The sequence below is a fragment of the Hippocampus comes genome, unplaced genomic scaffold (assembly GCF_001891065.2).
Source record: "Hippocampus comes isolate QL1 unplaced genomic scaffold, H_comes_QL1_v1.1 scaffold458, whole genome shotgun sequence".
NCBI lineage: Eukaryota > Metazoa > Chordata > Actinopteri > Syngnathiformes > Syngnathidae > Hippocampus > Hippocampus comes.
Genome location: NW_017805628.1, coordinates 483,699 through 505,137, shown reverse-complemented (window position 1 = coordinate 505,137; position 21,439 = coordinate 483,699). Strand labels below are relative to the sequence as shown.

Genomic DNA, 21,439 nt, shown 5'->3' with positions numbered 1-21,439 from the left:
ACTTTTTCCCTTGATTTGTAAATATTAAATTTTTTTTTTTTCAGTATTTTGAATGTTTTTTTTTTTTTAAATAAGAGAAATATATTCACGGCACATAGTATAGAATTTGCATCATCAGACGAGGACATTTCCTTATTTTCCCATGGGTCACTTTATTAGGTACGTCTGCATTCATGCAAGAAGAGCTGCATCAAAAACTTTGTTTATTGGTACTTGAGTATTGCAGTATTCTGTTGCATTTTACAGTAGTGTGTAAAAGTCGTAAGTTGGACTTGACTCTGTGCTGCAATACAGAGATATAAATCACGTATTTGTTTATGTTTTTAAGATCGTCCACGCAAACAGTCCATTTAGAAAGACACCAGAGTTTCAAGCATTGATAGAAAGCAGCTGTGGACTCTTAATAGTTACCAGAACTTGACATTTTTGCCACGAATCCTCAGGACCTCAAATATTTTCATTTATTGTACAGCACAATTCATGTTAAATTGTCATGTAATCGTCAACGTTTCAAGTTTAACATTAAGGATAAGAAAAAGCGGCATTTTTCCAAGAGAAAACACTATTTTTAACATCACCTGTATTTATTCTCCCAATTGAGTGGAAATGGATAGTTGAGCTACCAAAGATGACAAGAGCCCATGGTAAACTTTGTTTGTGTGTGTGTGTATATATATATATATATATCATATCATACTCTGTATATTTAACTTTGGTCCTAAGACACCAGCCGCAACTAACAACGATCTTAATAATCTGTTGAATATATTTTTTTAATGATTCAATGAATCAGATTGGGGAAAAAACACAGTTTTAATTTCCATACCTTCAATCAAAAACAGGACATGATTTCAAATGGACAGTGTAGAAAAAGCACAACAATAAATTAATCAGCATATTATTTTACAAAGTACAAGCAGATGTATTAGCTTGACGAATCAGTAAACAGATCATCTCTCAAGAAGAACAACAGAAATCGGAGAATATTTACTGTTGAAAGACTGAATTTCTGAGGAGTTGGACACATTTAAATTAAGGTCTCAACGATGAACTAATAATTGAAATAGTTGTCGGTTATTTTGTTGGACACATTTAAATTAAGGTCTCAACGATGAACCAATAATTGAAATAGTTGTCGGTTATTTTGATAATCTTTGATTAAATTGCTGCACTTCTACTCCTCTTCAGTCAAACAGTCACAACAAAAGGCATGCTAATTGAGGGTTCTTGTTCCAGTGCCTTTACTGCAAAATTATCAAACTGGGCCAGCTCAAATGAGCGCGTCCCGATGGCCGCCCAGCCATTCTTCGGTGTCAACACGATCGCGTTCTTCCACAATTGATAACCATTCAGCTTTCCTGATGCCAACTGGCCCTTGACAGTGAGCGACAGCGTGTGCCATTCACCTGCTTGTGTACCAGACTGTCCTTCGACGAGAATCATTAGACCAGCAATGTCATTGGTAACTTTGTATGTTCCGTCCGCAAAGACCCAGAAAAATATTCCCTGGGCTCTACGGATTGTCGCTCCTCCTTGATCAACCCGGGCTGCGATGAAAACGCCACCAGTCTTTCTACTCTCCATAAAGACATCACATTCGACATTCACATCCTGCCACGTGTAGTCACCGATAACGCTTACAGTCTGGTCTGCATCTGCTACCCAAGTTATAGGTCGTGTAGTCAGAACCTGACGTAAAGTGAAGACATGAGGCCCGGAATCTGTCAGGTTGGTATAATATTCAAAAACTCCAGTCTGATCAGCAAAGTATGGAGCTTCTGAGAAGGGAGATTCTTGGACAGTAAAGTCATCCTTGTAGTCCTTTGGGAAGGGAGAAGAAGCGGGTGGATCTGGGTAGTTTCCCTTCTGTCCCGTCGTCATTGTGGTTACTGTGTAAAGCTCATCTTCTGAAAGACTGAGGGTAAATTTTCCATCCTTTAGCTTCAGAGGACTTAGCCGCTGAAAAAAAGTGGGCTTTGTTGTCTTGAAGTTAAACTGCGTGCGCCATAGTTGCAACTCTTTGATGGAGGAAAAAGAGCCTTCCAGCTGAAAGGTTGCGTTTTGTGAACTCACCGAGTACGGAGGGAGTGGAGGCCTTATGCACAATGAATGATTGTGCGTCATCGTTTCTATGATAACTGTGAGATTTCCTTTCCCGTCTGTCAAGGCCACATAACTTCCACCTTTTGCCAAATGTCCAACAGTCTTCAGGTAGGTCCATCCTGGCTGGGTGAATTGTGATGTGTGAGCTGTAACCCAGATAGGCGACTCGACGACATAGTTGCCACTCCAGGGTTCTTCCGCTGTCATAAGACCGTCTCTGCCAAATGGCAGTGCCTCATAGTAGCTGGCAATGAGATTCCAACAAATGGTGGCAGTCATGAATCCGTTGATGTAGTTCTGGTTCAGAATGCGTGCCCAACAGCCTCCCCCGACTTCATTGTTGAAAGTGCTGTCATCCTCTGAAGCCCACAGCGTCTTCCCAGTCTTCAGAGCCTCTTCCACGGTGTTCGTGCCCGGGTAGTGGGCCCCTATCACATCGACAACGCTGCTGAGCTCCGGATCCAGCAGAAGAGCATGCGAAATGGGCTGCCACAAGTTGTCATTGGCTATGATCCTGACACTCTCCAGGCCGCTCTTGTCCAAAGTGTACCGCAGCAGCTTGATATATTTGCTGTCAAAGTTCCGTTCGTTCCAAATCCCAACATAGTCGATGTTGAGGTCGTGAACCTGCTTTGCGCCAAGGATCCACTTCACTACATATTCTACAGTGACGTCTGGGAAGTCGTAGGGCCACTGCTTACCACGGCCGACCCAACCAGGAAATGCCCAGGGCAAACCAATAAGCGTAATGTTGGGGTTCCTCTTCTTTGCCTCTTTCATCAACCACCATTCATATCCTCGGGAGTAGTTCTCATCATCCTCGTAGTGCATGTGCGATGGCTCCGTCCCATCAGTTGATTGAGCGTCTCCTCCTATTTCGACCTTAAGAATGTGCAAAGAGGCACCAAAATTCGGCCTAAAAAGGTAATCAAGGATCTGGCTTCTGTAGGGCTCAGCATAATTGACGAGTAGACGCGTCGTCGCTCCTCCACCACTCAATCCTCCAATTCCATCAAAGACTTGTCCTAATCCCTCAGTGTCGTTCAGGAAGTAGGTCTGTGAAAATGAGGAATCGAGAAGCAAACTTGAAAATATAAAAAGAAAAACTTGTATTTTGTACGCAACAACACGACCATCCATTTCGCTGTGGTCCGTTAACTTATTACTTCCTGAAACACCAGCACGTGATCAATTGTAATTGCGGAAGCGGTGATTTTATTTTTTTTTTATACACCATGTCAAATATAAAAGTATTGCAAATAAAAATTCAACAAAATTGGCAATATACCTTAAAAGTAACTTATTAACAAAAATATGCACGAAGCGGTGTTTTTTGGGAGCGGAGGGGGCCGATCTGGTCTGGCCAGAAAGTCAAGGTACATGTAAAAAGTAAGAAGTGACGAAATGGGTCTTTCAAATTAAAACAACAGCTACTTCAGATTAGTCATGTCCTTTCGACGCAGCGAAGGTTTACTTTGAAAGTAATGTCCGAAATTGGAATATTTTCTGGCACCTAAAAGAAGGTATCAGCGGAGCAGTGAAAATGTATGGCGTCACAGAGTGAAAGCACAGGGAGGCAAACAAGACTTGGAACCCGTAAACCTCAAGCTCAATTCCCGAAAAGAGGCTGTAACGCGATGTCGGCACACGCTTGTGGCCTGACATGGACGTCCACCATGGGCTGTAGACTCCTGCGGCGGGATCGATGGTGAGCCGTGTCCGCGTTCTTCTTGACCGTACATGCCGCTTGTCTTCTCGTTCATTTGTATTCTGAAACAGTTGCAACCCAAGAGTCTTTTTTTCGGGCCGCTGTACGCTAATAACTTTTAAGTTCACCTCTGAGACGGATAACGCTGTTAAATGTCAAGTGAGGCTTTTCCAGCCATGTAAAATGTGATGGCGTGAATGGCTGGTGTGTGACTGCGGGCCTGTCTGTGGTGGACATCTCAGGCGGAGGTTGCCTCAGTCTGGGATGGAGCCCCCCAACCCAACCCAACCCCAGTCTACCTACAAACACCCTGTGGTGGACATCTCAGGCGGAGGTTGCCTCAGTCCTGGATGGAGCCCCCCAACCCAACCCCAGTCTACCTACAAACACGGGCATGATTATTCGTACATAGCACGGCTCTCTCACTTGATTTCACTTTCACCCACGTCCTGCACCTGTCGCAAGCACTTCGCGGACATCAAGTGTCCCGCATCAAGTGTCCAACTAACAGCTGCATTCCATTTTAAATGCAGTTGTGCCCACTCCCTTTCCCCGCTAAAAAAACTTTTTTAAATGAATAATTGACATGAAATAACAAATAACTCATAAATTGACTCTGAAAATATGCGGAAGAAAACAGTACAAAATACTTGGTTAGCGCCATTGCAGTGTCTGGTTCCAGGTGGACCAATATTTGTCGTCTCTCGGGGCCCCCCTTGTAGCCGTCAGACAGCAGCCACTCAAGGGCCCTTTACGGGGGTTCCCGACAACGACATGAACCCAATTCCACCGTCTTTCTCCCCTCTTAAGAAGCAAAACAAAGGCAGTAAACCCCACATATTTGCGGTTCACTATTACCAAATTCACTTATTTGCCTTTTTTCCATGTGGTAACCTATCATGGGGTTTGTGCTCAATTTGAATCAAAATGAATATGCCACAAAATACTACCAAAGCCCTGTCTGAATAGGAAGGTTAGTACAGTAATTGATGACAAGGCTCACCGCTACCCCTGAGCAGGTGTTGATTACGGTACTGTGAACTCTCACTATTGGACGCTTCCCTAACAAAATTTCCTGGACCTCTGTTAGACTGGACATCCATAAATCAATAGTGTACTTGCGATAAGACAGTGAGAAATAATTGGACTTTCAAATTTGTACTAGGTAAAGTACTGCAAATCAGTTGGGTGCCTTTGTTGACATTGAAGACACAGTCTCGAACAGTTTGAACATGATTGGTTGTAGAGCAGTGTGACTCTTGTACTGAACATCTTTTAAAATCAATTGGGTGCTTGATTTGATCTTCTTGATTGTTTGAAAAATGTGATTGCCCATGCATTACTCATGAACATGTACTGATTACACCGTGGACCTTTGCTACTTGGTTGAAAAGTGTAGTGAAAAGCTTGTAGAGTTCTGAATGCAAATATTTCTAATGATTCCAACTCTGACCTCCGCAACTTAAGCCATATTGTCTCGGATCCCAATCAAACTCAATAGGGTGGCTGCATTCACATGAAAGTAAAAAAAATAAATAAAATAAAGTTTGGCTTAAAGGGTGACTGGTCAATTAATTAGAAGTAGTTAATCATTTGACCACAGCTACCGCAGCCTCTCTTGTCATTTAAAATCAGCAGGGTGTTTGTTTTGACCTGGCAGATTATTTCTCAATGTTTGAGGATGGTTTGTTAAAATTAGACGTTTGACATGCATGAGTTATCTTGTCAGACATCATCCAAAATCAGCAACTAGATATTTGTTTTGACTTTGGAAAAATCACCAAAACCCCCCCAAAAAACAAAAAAAACCCAAAACAAACTCCATCTTGAGTTCCGAAACAGAATTCCTATGCTATTCAGAATGTGCCCCACAAACAAAAGTAGCATCTATGTGGCATTGTTGCAAACTTTAAGCAATGTATATATGAACACAAACGGTCCAGCAATACATGTAGAAAGACAATATAACAAAACTCACATTCATGTATTCTCTGCGATAAACAGTGAATGTGACTGCAGCTTACTGAACAGTTACCCAGTTTTCTTTTTGTCTTGACAACGTATGCCTGTGTTATACTGCGACCTGGTGACCAAGATGCACATACCTAATGGCATTGCCGGGTTTTTTCTTTTTTGTTTGTTTGTTTGTTTGTTTGTTTTTCAAATGGGAAAGATAATATATGACTGTTTTAAGTGTATTAGGAACAGATAAACTTTTCCTGTCCAACAGATGAGTCACCTGCCAGGTGTCATGAAAAAACACACCCACCTAAAACATGCTTTTCTGGCTTCTTTGTCAACCAGGATGTCCTTTTATTGTCTCTTTTCAAATCCATATGTCAGCGTGACAAGTAAAATGCTTGAGGTAAGAAACTTGAAAACCTTTTTGTGACCTTGTGTTCATTACTTGCTTTTGGTGTCCAATTCCAATTTAGAAGTTACATTTACGGAGTAACAAATTATTCCTCGGGTTCAAACTACAGTGCAGTGTACCATGGCTAAACCAACAGTCAGTCCGTCCAACTGACCTGAGTGGACCATAATATCCCCGTAGACCGAAATAACCACAAGATAATAGAGCAGGAAGGAATATGTCACAGTTGGGGGGCCTCTTCAATCTAAAGTGATACAATACAGCAGCTCTAGAATCAGTCTTATGTTACTGTAATGCACATGCTCAGTATTGAGCTTGTCATTTCCATTCATGTTACAACGCTACATTACAGTGAAACCGCCGAGCTTAGCGAAAAAACAAGTCGTTTCCATTGTCACCATCATGAATCCTTTTGTTCACTGAACAAATTAGAGATTCACCGATATCGGTACTGGTGCTGGTACTGTGCGTCTGTACTTGTACTCGGATATGTGAACCTCTACAATATTATGAAAGCCAATCTCAGTTTGTCATATACGGTCCACGCTATATTTCTCCATTCGGGCCTCCTTGAGCGTCCGTGTGCAGTTTGGCATATAGCAAACCGGTCTTCAAAAATAATTCATGTGTAAATGTGCTTAAAGGTGACAGTCTACTTTGTTTGCTGTCATACTAAACACTCTATAAAGAGAATTATGCTCATTTAACACATACATAGATTTTACGAACACATCTTAATTTCCGTAAGCTTAATCAAACACAATGCAATTCTGTTTTACAAATACTTTGGTGTTGCTCGTATCTTAGAAATCAATGATTCAAACGCAACAAAAAAAGCACAGCTGTGGTAGAGACGCTAGTACTCATTTCTATGGTTGTGATCATTCACAATTTTCCGCTATACAATTTACACTGTAAAAAAACAAATAGAAACTGTAAATTTATTCATGACGCTAGATGGCGCCAGATATCATTGAAGCGAATGCTGAACCTGACTCCCCAGGCCAAAGTGAACCCTGTCACGAAGAAGAAAAATAAAAAATAGCGGTAAGAAAGAATAGAATAATAATAATTAAATAATAGAAGAGATAACAGAAAATGAAAAAACGTAGCAACAATCTGGAGAAAAGTGGGTCGAAGATGGGCCAGGTTAACCGGCAGCTGAGGAGAAGTTATGATGTCATTTACATTTCAAAAACCAGAAGCCATTCATTTACGAATGTGATTGCACTTTGGTTTACATATTTAAATGTTCAGATATTAAGATTTGAATGAGGCAAAATAACATGCTTTTTCTCTCAAATATATTGTTATAATCATTTGTTTCAGATGTGCTGTGATTATTTTCTGTATAAAAAATTATTTGGTGTTCAAAAAGTCTTTTTTCGAACTTGAGTCTTGAAAAAGAGGGGGTCGTCTTATAATCAGGGCCGTCTTATACTCGGGCCAATATGGTATTTTTTTATTTTCCTCAACAGATTTGCTGACACGTTTTGAGAAAAAAAAGAAAGACCAGTAGAGTTGCAAACCTCAGGGCCATTCTGCCCTGTAATTGTGGGCATCGAACAAAGACGAGCTTTGTAAAAAGAAAGCCGACTGTGTGGTAAGCAGACAGATTGAGTGACATGATATTGTCCTGGTGCCATGGTAGACGGCAGTGTGACGTGTCAGAGGTCATTCCAAGTTCATCTCCTCTTCCGTCCAGGTTATAATTCATTGAAGACAATCTGTCAAAACTGTTGTTTAAAAAAAATATTATCTTATCCAGTGCTCTACCTGACACGTTTCTGCAACATTGTAGCATCAAACGGGTTGTTTTTTTTTTCTTTTTTTTTTTTCAGTCTATTAGATTTGTAAGTTTCCTGGCAGTCATAAGCTGTTCTAAGGAAGAATCCTGTTCAATGAGATGACTTCACGACTCGCACAAATCAAACAGTGCTTCTCCCCTCCTCAGTCATGCCTGAACCTTCCTGCCGGGCCATTTCCCATCTAGAGACTGGCCTCAGGAAGTGGGGTGCTTGCTCATTCAGCAAGGCGGCGGTAAACATACTGATTGAGTGAGGGGGAGGAAGAGGAGAACATTCCTTGGATGAAGGAAGTACATGTTGGCAAATTCAGCTGACGGCGATGCGCAAACATTTGGACAAAGAGTCCTGAGAAAGAACATGAGTGTGTAAACTGGAGAAGAGGGAAGCCAGTTCGTTGCTTGCAGTTTCGCTCGAGGATGAGGAATGAAGAGTCAGCTGTTTTCCGCACATGCCGAGCCGAGCCAAGTGACATCTGTTGTCTGCTGATACGCGTTTGGTTTGCCACACCGGTGGAGACGTGCTGTTGCTCAGGGGGTTGTGAATACGCACGTGTGGTGGTTACGTGCGTGTCGTGTTTACTCAAGGTGGGGACAAGCAACAGTTACTCCGACACTGGAGGCAAAATGAACAAGTAGGACAAGAAAGAGTGAGGCTGACGTTTGGTAGTGTCATAAAAATAACAGTCTATGTCCTCTCTTTTTCTCCCCTGCTCCACAGAAGATGGGCCCCGCGTCCCGCTTTCTGAGGAGATGTCTCTGGGTCGGCTACTGCGACGCGCCTCGTCCAAGGCCTCTGACCTTTTGACGTTCAACCCCGGCGCGGCGGGCGTGGCGCTGCGCTCGGGCCTAGATGGCGAGATCATTTACTCCAAAAATAATGTGTGCGTGCACCCGGCCGAGCCGCTGCCGGGCCTGGCGGAGCACCACCCAGGTTGGTTTGCACCCTTTTGCGTGATTACGCTCACCTCACCTCAGCTCAGCACATTCAATGGAGCGGCCAAACATTTTGGGGAAGTTTACACAATACCACAAAAGTGGTGAGACTGAAATCCCGATAATGGGGTCAACCACTAAGCTGCTAGCTGCTATGCATCATTTTAGGGAAATACATTTTTCAACTGATTGATTACAAAACAGGGTGTCACACCATCATTCACCCTTGTTATTAGACTCACTTAACTGTGTTTTAACCCTTTCATGCACCAATAATGATAACCTGATAATATGATAAGCTGTCCACAATAGTAAACACTGTTTACTTCATATTCCACTATTGGGTTTGAATGGTTTTGTAGGACAGCACTGTGAACAACTCGTAGTTCGCTCGTATGTCTGACATTTCTCAGGCTCTGGGTTAAAATCTCTGCTCTGGTCTTCCAGCGTGGGGTTTGAATATTCCCCATGTACTCCTGCTTCCTCCCTCATTCCCGAAACATGCAATTAAGTTCATTGACTGCTGTAAATTGTTTCACCTGGCAACCATTTCATGATGACCCCTGCCTCTTACCTAGAGTCAGCTGGGAGGGCTCAATGCTCTTGAACAATGCTTCTTAACTTTTTTAGAGGTACCGAACCCAACCAGTTAATATGCACATTTGCCAAACCCTTCATGAGTGAAAAATAAATATCTATCGATATATTTTTGACAAATTCAAGAAAAACGCATTTATTAAAAACATAAAAAAGTAAATACAATTTCAAGAGTTAAGTATACTTTTTTTTTTTTTTTTTTTGAGGAGAACATTCCTTGGATGAAGGAAGTACATGTTGGCAAATTCAGCTGACGGCGATGCGCAAACATTTGGACAAAGAGTCCTGAGAAAGAACATGAGTGTGTAAACTGGAGAAGAGGGAAGCCAGTTCGTTGCTTGCAGTTTCGCTCGAGGATGAGGAATGAAGAGTCAGCTGTTTTCCGCACATGCCGAGCCGAGCCAAGTGACATCTGTTGTCTGCTGATACGCGTTTGGTTTGCCACACCGGTGGAGACGTGCTGTTGCTCAGGGGGTTGTGAATACGCACGTGTGGTGGTTACGTGCGTGTCGTGTTTACTCAAGGTGGGGACAAGCAACAGTTACTCCGACACTGGAGGCAAAATGAACAAGTAGGACAAGAAAGAGTGAGGCTGACGTTTGGTAGTGTCATAAAAATAACAGTCTATGTCCTCTCTTTTTCTCCCCTGCTCCACAGAAGATGGGCCCCGCGTCCCGCTTTCTGAGGAGATGTCTCTGGGTCGGCTACTGCGACGCGCCTCGTCCAAGGCCTCTGACCTTTTGACGTTCAACCCCGGCGCGGCGGGCGTGGCGCTGCGCTCGGGCCTAGATGGCGAGATCATTTACTCCAAAAATAATGTGTGCGTGCACCCGGCCGAGCCGCTGCCGGGCCTGGCGGAGCACCACCCAGGTTGGTTTGCACCCTTTTGCGTGATTACGCTCACCTCACCTCAGCTCAGCACATTCAATGGAGCGGCCAAACATTTTGGGGAAGTTTACACAATACCACAAAAGTGGTGAGACTGAAATCCCGATAATGGGGTCAACCACTAAGCTGCTAGCTGCTATGCATCATTTTAGGGAAATACATTTTTCAACTGATTGATTACAAAACAGGGTGTCACACCATCATTCACCCTTGTTATTAGACTCACTTAACTGTGTTTTAACCCTTTCATGCACCAATAATGATAACCTGATAATATGATAAGCTGTCCACAATAGTAAACACTGTTTACTTCATATTCCACTATTGGGTTTGAATGGTTTTGTAGGACAGCACTGTGAACAACTCGTAGTTCGCTCGTATGTCTGACATTTCTCAGGCTCTGGGTTAAAATCTCTGCTCTGGTCTTCCAGCGTGGGGTTTGAATATTCCCCATGTACTCCTGCTTCCTCCCTCATTCCCGAAACATGCAATTAAGTTCATTGACTGCTGTAAATTGTTTCACCTGGCAACCATTTCATGATGACCCCTGCCTCTTACCTAGAGTCAGCTGGGAGGGCTCAATGCTCTTGAACAATGCTTCTTAACTTTTTTAGAGGTACCGAACCCAACCAGTTAATATGCACATTTGCCAAACCCTTCATGAGTGAAAAATAAATATCTATCGATATATTTTTGACAAATTCAAGAAAAACGCATTTATTAAAAACATAAAAAAGTAAATACAATTTCAAGAGTTAAGTATACTTTTTTTTTTTTTTTTTTTTACAACGTACTATCGCGACAATCCCACGTTGACTACTAAGCGAACTAAATTTCCCACAGCACTGATTGGATAAGCATTGTCATGTGATCATCTACAGCCAGTGATGGCCAAGCGGGCGTGTCATAACTAATTAACATGTTGAGTAGGGTGTGTCTTACCCTCAGTGGCAGAGGCTCCGTCGAACCTCTGAGACCGACTCACCGAACCCCTGGGGTTCGATCGAACCCAAATTAAGAACCACTGCTCTAAAGAATGCATGGATTTCTGTTTTTTAAAATCGGACTAAATCGCTGCACAGTTCCCAGAACACATCCGCTGTACTCTTCCCTGTTGTGATTGTCCTATTTCAATTTTGTGCCTCCCCTCTATGTGTTCACCATTATCTGTCCGACACCGCCCCCTGCAGGCTACCTGTGCGTGCACGTGGAGAAGGACGAGAGCCTGGGCACCACTCTCATTTTGACTTGGGTGCCCAACTCGCGCATCCAGAGGCAGGACGAAGAGGCGCTGCGCTACATCACGCCCGAGAGCTCGCCCGTGCGTCGACACGCACGCCGCAGAGGCAGACGGTAAGGAGCGTCAGGAGTCAGCTGCCATTCTTGCTCCCGGCAATCATGAAACGATAATCGAAACGGCACCCTTGGGAGCAACTAAATCTCTATTCGAAGCTATAAAAGCTTTAAGAACTGTCTATTTGTAAGAGAGCGCACTAGGCAGTGTTCCATTTGTAAAGGGGGAAAGTTGTCATACCCATTCGATTGAGTACCTAATAAAGGAAGCATCAGCATATTCTCTCCCCCACCCCCAGTCCGCATTCCCGCCCCCCAGCCGCGCAAGTGGAAGAAGAGGACGAGGAGCGGAACATCACTTGCAGCTCCTCCACAGAGAGCCACGGTTTGGTCGTAACAGAGGCCGGCACGGAGCCCCCCTCGGCACAACCCAAGCAGCCTCCCACACCCGCTGAGGAAGGCGACGAGGTCTCCTGCGAGCTGTCGGACGAAGTGAGCCGCGACAGCACCATGGGGTCTGACTCGGACACCTTCTCCTCGCCATTCTGCTTGTCCCCAGTCAGCGAGGCGCTCTGTGAGAGCAGCAGCTCCGTCTTCTTGGACAATGACAGCAGGTCAGTGGATTGAGATGCTTGATCTATTATATGTATGAAGATAATCATCTGCCATCCCATTGTTTAAAAAAAAAAAAAAAGCCAGTGCTTGACATGTAACGTATCTAAGATGCACAAGTAAAAAGAGCAAAACGGCAATGTAGCATGTAGCAAAAGGGCTGTGTGCAATATTTTTCTTCCTGCTGTATTTTAGAGAGCTACACAAAATTTAAATTACAAAGTCGGCACTCTTAATATGAAATGTTCCATTATGTGTAGCGAGTGAGTTCTTTGTCACGACTGTAGCATTTGTTTCCATAAAAAGAAATTGGTATGAATGATATTGAATTACTTTTATGAATTCTTGCGCTTAAACACAATTGTTGTTGGGTTTTTTTTGAGCATATGTATTGTATTATAAAAAAAAAAATAAAAGATTCATACTCGGGCTGTCCTCATGAGGCCACAGAAAATTTCTGGGCTAGTACTCGTATAATGCAACAGTCATACGAATTCTGTAGTGAGCGTTTGTGGGTTTAATGTTTTTGGGGGGCATTTTCGGTTGAGGTTTTATTTGATTTTTAGCATTACGTGGCAGGCCAGATTAAATGCTCTTGCGGCTCGTCTACGGCCCACGGGCCTTAGGTTCCCTACGCTGTTCTAAGTTTATGCTAGAGGTTTCCAGTTCGCTTTAGAATGGGAACGTACATCCTCAAAATGGTTCAATTATGTTAGGACAGGTTCATTGAAACCTGTAAATTGTTCAAATGCATGCTTGGTTGTTTGTCTTTGTGCCTTGAAATTGTATTGGAACCAGATCTGGGTGTACTCTCCTGCTTGCCCAAATGTCAGATGGGAAAGACTTTTTTAAATCAAGTCTCCTGATACTTTTTGCCAAAAGCTAAACATTTCATCAAACCAAATTTGACTCCACTTGGCAATGGGTAAGTGACAGTTACTCCATCTTGCCACAAAGTGGAGCCAGAACAAAAATGATTCAAGCGCCCTCCCCAGGGTGCAATATCGCTTCCGTTCAGTTGGCGGCTCACTTCTCTGTCTTTCAACGGGGACTGCAGATACATGACGTCACCAGGTGGCATGACACGCAATCAGCAGTGCAAGTTTACTCATTATGGGTTTATCTGGGAGTCATTATCGTCATTGAATGTTTCCCCTCACACACCAGCGGTTTGCCCTCTTGAGCGTGTCCAGTGTGTGTGTGTGTGTGTGTGTGTGTGTGTGTGTGTGTGTGTGCGTGTGTGTGTGTGTGTGTGTGTGTGTGTGAGAAGCCTTTTTAACCTCTCTCGGCCTGAGCCTGCCTGCTCTAAGTGCAGCCAGTGTGTGACTTGGCAACGATCTCGGCCTCTAACATTTACTGTGTGCTTCCCTCACCTTCTCCTGCTGCTCTTTCTCTCTCCCTTCTCTGTCCATTTTGTGTGTGTGTGTGTGTGTGTGTGTGTGTGTGCGCGCGTGTGTGTGTGTGTGTGTGTGTGTGTGTGTGTGTGTGTGTGTGTGTGTGTGTGTGTGTGTGTGTGTGTGTGTGTGTGTGTATGCACATTTTCCTTCCGCTCTGGGATTCGTCTTTTCCCATATTTGTTCCACCCTTGTTTTTTAGTGTTACATCTTTTCCTCTCTACTTGCCCATTCTCAATATGTTTTTTTTTTTCTTTCCCCCTACTCAAGTGTTGCCCACCTCTCATATATCCCTCCCCGCCCTCCTTCCCTTCCGAGAGTCTGTGTGAAGCCCTTTGATTTCCAGCGCGCCAGGAGTTGTTGTGCTGGGCTGAATGTCAGCTCGCCGGATTAGGGGAGGAAAGAGAGAGCCGGCCAAAACCCTGGAACTCTCTCAATCTCCCTTTCTCTCTCCCTCGCTTTAATAGACACTCTTAAGGGGGCCAGGAACTGGAAACATGTCACTTGGAATCATTCAAAGAGAAAAGGGCTGCCTATGGGAGAGCAAGATTGGATGAAAGCGGGCGGGAGGTCGGGGGAAGAAAGACGAGAGCGCTGGGAGGGAGACCAAGGAGAAGAATCCACAGCCGAGCTTTTCAAGGAGTTTCTTGACACTTGTAACAACTGTCTGCTGCCAGTCAGACCTCAAACGAACCAGGCATCACGTGACATCATGCTGCATGATTGTTTAATTTTGAGTAGGATTCTTCGACACCAAATTCAATAGCAATGAAACTAACCGATCCCAAGAAGCGGATTAAGTTCTATAAAACCACCTTCCTGTTTTCGTATTTGCAGAGTTGCACGTCGTCGTGCTTCTGGGGTTTATCCTTCCTTTTTTGTTTATTGAACACTTAGCATTGCGCTAATCCTTCTGCTCACTGCGGCCGTTTGCTGAAGTAGTCCCCGCGGGGCTTGGAGTGCTCGGCCAGCTCTTGGACCGCGGGGATGCGCAGGTTGTAGCCGCCTGCTTCAAAACAGCTTGTTTACATCACCTTGTCACCCTGTCGAGAAGACGCTCTCTTGGGCGAGACAGTGACTGTGTGCCGAGTGCGGGGGTCGGCAACACGCGGCTCCAGAGCCACATGCGGATCTTTAGCGACATCTAGTGGCTCCCTGGAGCTTTATTAAAAAAATGTTTGAAAATGGAAAAATATTTTGATGGTAGGCTAATATAGCTCAAATAGATATAGATACATCTTGCAGCTCTGAAGAAGGAGAGCTGTGGTGTTGGTTTTTTGAAACGTACACTTTATTTATGCTTTTAACAGTCTCGACAAACACAGACACGTCTGCGTCCGACTCCGTGCCTTCTCTCTTCTCGTTCGACTCGAGAGGCGTTCTAAGACAGCCTCGGAAAAACGGAAATTGATGATGACTTCACTGACATTAAGAAAAGCGAAAATAATGCACCAAAACAAAAAAAAAAATCAAGCGAGGAAATCACAAAATAAATTCTATAGGGGCGTTTGTGAACACACAACAAAAGGAATGAATAACAACGAATTATGAGACAGTCCAGTCTCTTACATACATACAGCATGCGTTTCCTTCATTGTAAGTTTTATAGAAGGCTTTTATTTTTTTGCGGCTCCAGACATATTTGGTTTTTGTTTTTTTTTTTTGTCCTATATGGCTCTTTCAACATTTTGGGTTGCCGACCCCTGGCCTAGTGGATCTGTAAAAGTTATAAAGTTTGAGAATGGTGACATTGTGAGCTCAGAATGAATTGATTAACTTTGTTATGGCCTGTGCCAAAAAAAAAAAAAAAAAAAAAGATGGAAACCAACGTCACTTCACAGACAAGGCTTGATTTTTGGAAGTTCCACACTGTAGTTTGATTCGTGAGTGATGCGACGCATGAGACGAAAGTCTGCGTCTGTTTCCATGTGCTCATGGCAGGAAATGTTTAATGAGACAAGAATAGATTCAGGATGTCAGATATCGCTTGCCGCCATCGATCATCTTGAAGAAGTTTTCGTTCGGTCGCTCTTGTGTCATTTTCCTCCGAGCATGTTTTTCATTTGTGCGCATTCTTGCAAACTTGGCAGTGAATGTGTTACGCAAGATAATATTGCCCAAAACAAAATAAGTACGCGTAAGAAAACAATGAGTTTGGAGATTGTTTTGGAATAAACTGTGACTTAGTATTTGAATATCAGCGGCTTTGGACACTTGTCAGCGTTTCGCTCTGGTTCTCACCACTCACACGTCAGGAGACGTGTATGGGAGAGCATCATGGTCATTCGCTATGCTTCATTAGCGTGTGTGTGTATGTGTGTTGGACAGAGAGGATAATAGCAGCTGCTAAATCTTACAATTCAACAACTCAGCCATTGATGCCCGCTTTTCATGGAGCCTTCGATGCGAGTGTGAGTGCTCTTGTCTTCTTATCCCTGTGCAACCTTTGACATGCCACCTTTTTTCGGGCTTGCGTGTGTGCACGCCCACAAGAGAAAAAGTTTGCACTCATGTTTCAAAGCTGGGAACCACAAGGTTGCCACAGGGGAATGGCAGATGAATGAAAGACATTCTGATTTGTTTTTGCTTTGTGTATAAAAGTATTGGAGCACCTGGAACAAAATCATTCCAGCCGTGCACTGGCATATTCATTTCGCCCCATAAAATGGCTGAATGTAGATTTTATTTATTTATTTTAATTTTTTTTCTGCCCAGGGAGCTGTCCGAGGAGCTCATGCACCACTCGGTGAGCTCCGCCTCCAGCCTGGAGAGCAACGGCCAGTCTCAGGGCGCTCGGTGGGAGGAGCAGCAGAAGGTGCTGGCTCTGGAACAGCTGTGCGGCGTGTTCCGGGTGGACCTGGGTCACATGAGGTCACTGCGTCTGTTCTTCAGGTTTGTTGAGGGGAAAGTATGAGTCCAATAGGAATTTTTCAACGGCACTCTAATTTCCTCATCGCACCCTCGCAGTGACGAAGCGTGCACCAGCGGCCAGCTGGTGATAGCCAGCCGAGAGAGCCAGTACAAGATTCTCCACTTTCACCACGCTGGCCTGGACAAGCTGGCGGAGGTTTTCCAGCAGTGGAAGTGCTGCAGGGAGACGCAGAGTAAAGACCAGGTGGGGAAAGTCCACTAAATTCACCAAACAAAATGCGAAAAAGAGAAATAAAGACCACCATCTGGAGATGAATATTAAAATAAGACCTCGCTAAACTCACAACTATTTCAACAGGGGTCACCTGTGAAATGAATCCAGAATCTTATACCAGCTCATCTTCTCATGACATCCATGATTCAGTTTCGTTTATATACACGATAATGTATATTTTTTTTAAACCCCAAAAATTGATCTGATAAACCGCCAACATGCATTTTCCACGAAAAAACACAGAGATTTTTAAAAAACTGCGCTGCCAGTTGCCCATCGCTGAGGTATGCAAAGTAGGGGACTATGACGATAAAAGCAAAGCATGGAGAGTCTCTGTCAGGAAATTCACGAGTACAGTCAATGAATGGGATTATCCCTGACGCACATAACAGCCATTGAAATGTCCACACGCTCTCCTTTCGTGTTGCCCATTTCCTCTCTTTGTATTCTTGTAATATAATGCGACAGCGACCAAGGAAATCCGCTTTACCGCTTTGTGCCATGTTTTTTTTTTTGTGGCTCAATACAATATATGGCGCCTCAAAATGTCGTTTCCAGATAAGAAGCAAGATGCAGCGAGTGATGTGTGCCAGGGCCCGTCACCCGGTGTGTGAATGAGTCGCTGAGTGAAATATTTTTGCGATTGCCCGCGTCGAGCTGTGTCGCTTGGTCTGCGGCTGACCTTATATGACTTCGGGAAAACAGCCTTTTGCCATTGAGTGTTGGAGGGCAGGATTAGAGCTCCCTTAAATGAGAGCATATCTCCTTGGCAAAGGTAAGCGGCAAAGCTAACATTAGTTAGCGTATTTTCCGGACTATAAGTCGCAGTTTTTTTCATAGTTTGGCCGGGGGTGCGACTTATACTCTGGCGCGATGTATGTGTGAATTTATTAACACGATTATGTCATTTCACGTTATTTTCACATTAAACCACAAGTGGGCGCTCTCGGCCTGTGTTGATAAATCGACGCTGATTCTGACGTAAGCGACGTAGAAGAGGAAGCGGCAATCGTCTACCTCCCGAGTTGGGGGAGTTGTTTAAAAGTGACACCGAGAATGAAGATTTCATTGGATTTAGTGATTTGGAGTGAAACTGATAGTTTGGTAAACTTGTTAGCATGTTCTTTATGCTAGAGTTATCTGAATAACTCTTAATATGTTACGTCGTTACTGACATTACCAGGCATGTCAGTCATGTAACGTTAGTATACCGTACACTTATTCAGCCTGTTGTTCTCTGTTTTATTTTTTATTTTAAATTGCCTTTCAAGATGACATGTCTGTTTTTGGTGTTGGATATTATCAAATAAATTTCCCCCAAAAATGCGACTTATACTCCAGCGCGACTTATATATGTTTTTTCCTTCTTAATTATGCATTTTTTTTGGCTGGCGCGATTTATAATCGGGAGCGATGTATAATCCGAAAAATACGGTATGTTTTATGGGCACCTTTTAAATTGAGAGAGAGCAGCCAAACCCACATCAAAATCTAAGAATGAGAAGTTCCACTAAAGGTTCACTTGAAATCAAGTCAACATATTCCATTTTTTTGTTGTGTTTTTGTCATCTTTTCCCCTCTTCATTCTGATGCTTTTTTCGCTCTTTCAGTCCTTTTCCCATCATTCCCTACTCGTCTGTGTGCACGCCAGGTGTCAGATGAGAAGTCCTGCATGCAATTCTCCATCCAGAGGTCCACGCTGCCGTCGGCCGAGAGCCACCCCGAGGAGAAGCTCTACCGCAGGCTGGATGTCACCACTTGGTTACGACACCTCAATCAAAGCGGCCAGGTGGAGGAGGAGTATAAGCTGCGCAAGGTGGGCCTGTGTGTGTGTGTGTGTGTGTGTGTGTGTGTGTGTGTGTGTGTGTGTGTGTGTGTGCGCGCGCGCGCGCGCGTGTGTATCTTGATGGAATCTCGTTCCATAAAAGCCGGTCTTGACCTTGGGCTGTGATGGAAGGATCCCATCATTCATGTAAGCAGCTTGTCAGTCACAAAGTAGCCCTACCATAAAGCCTGTCCTACTCGTAACCTCCTTAATGTGACTGTAAAACAACAAAATGTGAGAAATGTTACGAGGGCAATAAATGGAGGGAAGCCATTCTCTCACAAGCTCCCCCTGCTGGCCCGTCTCAATGACTTTAAGGGGGATTGCAGGATTCTTTTTATCCAAGACATATCCAAGGTTTAAAATCATTGTCAAATTCACACGATGGTTTTTACAGTAGCTCTTGATGTGCATACAGCACTGGAATGTGTCCATAGTTACATTATGTGTGTGTATTACGCGTGTGTGTGTGAGTGTGTGTGTGTGTGTGTGTGTGTGTGTGTGTGTGTGTGTGTGCGTGTGTGTGTGTGTGTGTGTGTGTGATAGAGAGTGAGAGAGAGTCTCATGGCGAGTGACACTGTGCGTCATTTGAGCCCTCTGGGATTGACTCACTTGAACGTTTAGTATTTACTGCAATGACTCAGCAGTGATTACATGACTTTTTTTTTTGTCTCTCTCTGCAAACGAGAATACATAAGCTTTTTTGTCGGCGCTTAGGCGCAGGTTTCACAATTACTTTGCAAATGACTTTGTACCAACTACGCGCATCGAATGAGATCCTTCTACAAGAGCTGTATGTTAATTTTTTTGCCTTCATCAAGATGTTAAAGCTCAGTTTGGATGGAAACGATGTGACAGATATAGTGGAACCTCAAGAAAATGACCTTTTCCTTCCATCCATCCATTTACTGTACTGCTTATCCCCACTAGGGTCGCTGTTGATCTGGAGACGAACCCAGCTGAGCCAGAGTCAAAAAATGTCACCGTTATGGAGACTTTATGCAGGCTACCAGCAGACATGTTAACATTCTTAACTGTCTCTAACGTGTGGTGAGGTAACCACTAAATCCTGATGATTAAATTTATTGCTGAACAAGTGCAAAACTATGCCAGTGATTCAGTGAAATCAAATAAAAGTGTTTTGGACTCCAGGCGTTTTAGTTGCTAACATTCTTAACGGTCAGTCATCCAAGTGTAAAAAGACAGCGGCACAAGAAAAGCTCGGCTCTGTCAGACCACCTTGCTTACTGTAGACACAGCAGTGTTTCTCATACCAATATTTACCGTCATTAAGACTTTACTTGGGGTATAAAATTGAGTCATGTGGACCGCCTGTGGTACCTAACGCACAGTACGGAGGCGGTTTTACCATATACACTTCCTTTGAGACTTCCCCAAAAAGTCGAAATTTCCCATTGTGCTTGTTTTTCATTGTTTTAGCTGGATGTAATTTTGTTGAAAATGTCTATCGGTAAAGCTCCCACACCTTTTCATAAATTAACTGCAAACAAACAATGTGCACGCAAACAGCCAAATACAGTGTTTGAGCTTGCTGACAGGGTAGACCTTTTTAGCTAATGTTAGCATTTAATGAACGCATGGTGGAGCTTCCCAGCATGATTCACTTCGTAAACTGACTGTGTGTTGTTTAACTCATAGTTTTCAAATTATTGAAAGGTTTTTATATCAGCGTGACCTAATGGCAGGCTGGAAAAAGACCAGCGTTAGACTTTTTTTTTTTATTAAGAAATTAATAGTATTTTGGTATTGAATCTTTTTTTTCCTGATTCGGAGATTTGCAAGTGCAGATGACGAGGGCTTGACTCTGCTCTGCTGCTATACATTACCCATGATGCCCTCAGACTTTGACAACCAACTCTTTGTGCTCACTGTGTTACACCAGGCCATATTCTTCGGGGGTATCGACCCATCCATCCGTGGCGAGGTGTGGCCCTTCCTCTTGCACTACTACAGCTATGACTCGACCTCGCAGGAAAGGGAGGCGTGGAGGCTACAAAAGCGGACGCACTACCACGACGTCCAGCAGAGGAGGTGAAAATGTCGTGCTTGTTCGTCAATTCGCCAGCGCCGCAGCCAGATTTAGTTTACGGTAATCACGGCACTTGGCTTCTCCGCTGTCACTTGGCCATGTTTTTGGCTGCCAAATGCACACTCAGCCAAACATTAAACCATGTGTGAATGCGTTGTGGCATCTCATCGCAAGCGCTGAGCAATCAATAGGAACAATAAGAGAAATGTTAAGGGGAGGCGGTGGGTTCGAAATAAAAGGTCTCTGGAGAAAAAACATGTCAGCGCTTATCGGATCATATTCTTCTGTCGGTAAGAGTTAAAAAAAAAAAACAGCTGTGGCATGCATGAACACACACACACGCACACACACACACACACACACACACACACAAACAAACAAGAGCACTTCTACTCCACCCAGGCTGAGCACACACATAATTCCACATGACCATAAAGAGGCTGATAATTGGCTAGGTTTGATCTGCGAGGCTTATTAAAATGTCGTATTGTCCCATCAATATAATTAAAGCGCTTTTTGTTCGGACTCGTAAGGGGAGTCCTTTTTTTTTTTAAAGGGCTGTTTGTCAAGAGCAAGCCCACAGGGCCTCTCGTCGGTCATTAGCGGGAAGGATCCATGTCTCTTCGCCTCTCTCACGGCTCCTCAGCTTCGCCCTTCTCGCCTGTGAAAGCCGAGCGGCCGAGCGCGGAAACATAGCAGCTGTTCGAGGG

At 43.9% G+C, this 21,439-nt stretch overlaps 3 protein-coding genes across 6 annotated transcripts in view; 2 read left to right on the top strand and 1 right to left on the bottom strand.

The window, feature by feature from the left end:
* The window catches only part of gaa (alpha glucosidase), an 8,733-nt gene extending 8,379 nt beyond the window's left edge, over positions 1-354 (top strand). Inside the window, exon 19 of the mRNA XM_019881479.1 lies at positions 329-354. Coding sequence (XP_019737038.1) covers positions 329-354 — 26 coding nt within the window. The remainder of the gene's footprint in view (positions 1-328) is intronic.
* A 731-nt stretch (positions 355-1,085) lies between these two features.
* Positions 1,086-3,298, bottom strand: galcb (galactosylceramidase b). The gene has a single exon (XM_019881514.1). It carries the CDS (start codon positions 3,241-3,243, stop codon positions 1,189-1,191), a length of 2,055 nt encoding a protein of 684 aa, XP_019737073.1. The 5' UTR covers positions 3,244-3,298; the 3' UTR covers positions 1,086-1,188.
* A 130-nt stretch (positions 3,299-3,428) lies between these two features.
* The window catches only part of tbc1d16 (TBC1 domain family, member 16), a 52,076-nt gene continuing 34,065 nt past the window's right edge, over positions 3,429-21,439 (top strand). The window contains exons 1-8 of one of the 4 annotated variants that reach the window (XM_019881513.1): positions 3,429-3,811; positions 8,714-8,923; positions 11,601-11,763; positions 12,003-12,317; positions 16,425-16,601; positions 16,677-16,824; positions 18,506-18,670; positions 20,583-20,731. In XM_019881513.1, coding sequence (XP_019737072.1) covers positions 8,743-8,923; positions 11,601-11,763; positions 12,003-12,317; positions 16,425-16,601; positions 16,677-16,824; positions 18,506-18,670; positions 20,583-20,731 — 1,298 coding nt within the window. In that variant the 5' untranslated portion in view covers positions 3,429-3,811; positions 8,714-8,742. Of the gene's footprint in view, positions 3,812-8,710; positions 8,924-10,150; positions 10,393-11,600; positions 11,764-12,002; positions 12,318-16,424; positions 16,602-16,676; positions 16,825-18,505; positions 18,671-20,582; positions 20,732-21,439 lie in introns of those variants that run through there. The other 3 variants (XM_019881512.1, XR_002169609.1, XM_019881511.1) reach the window with 3 other exon arrangements.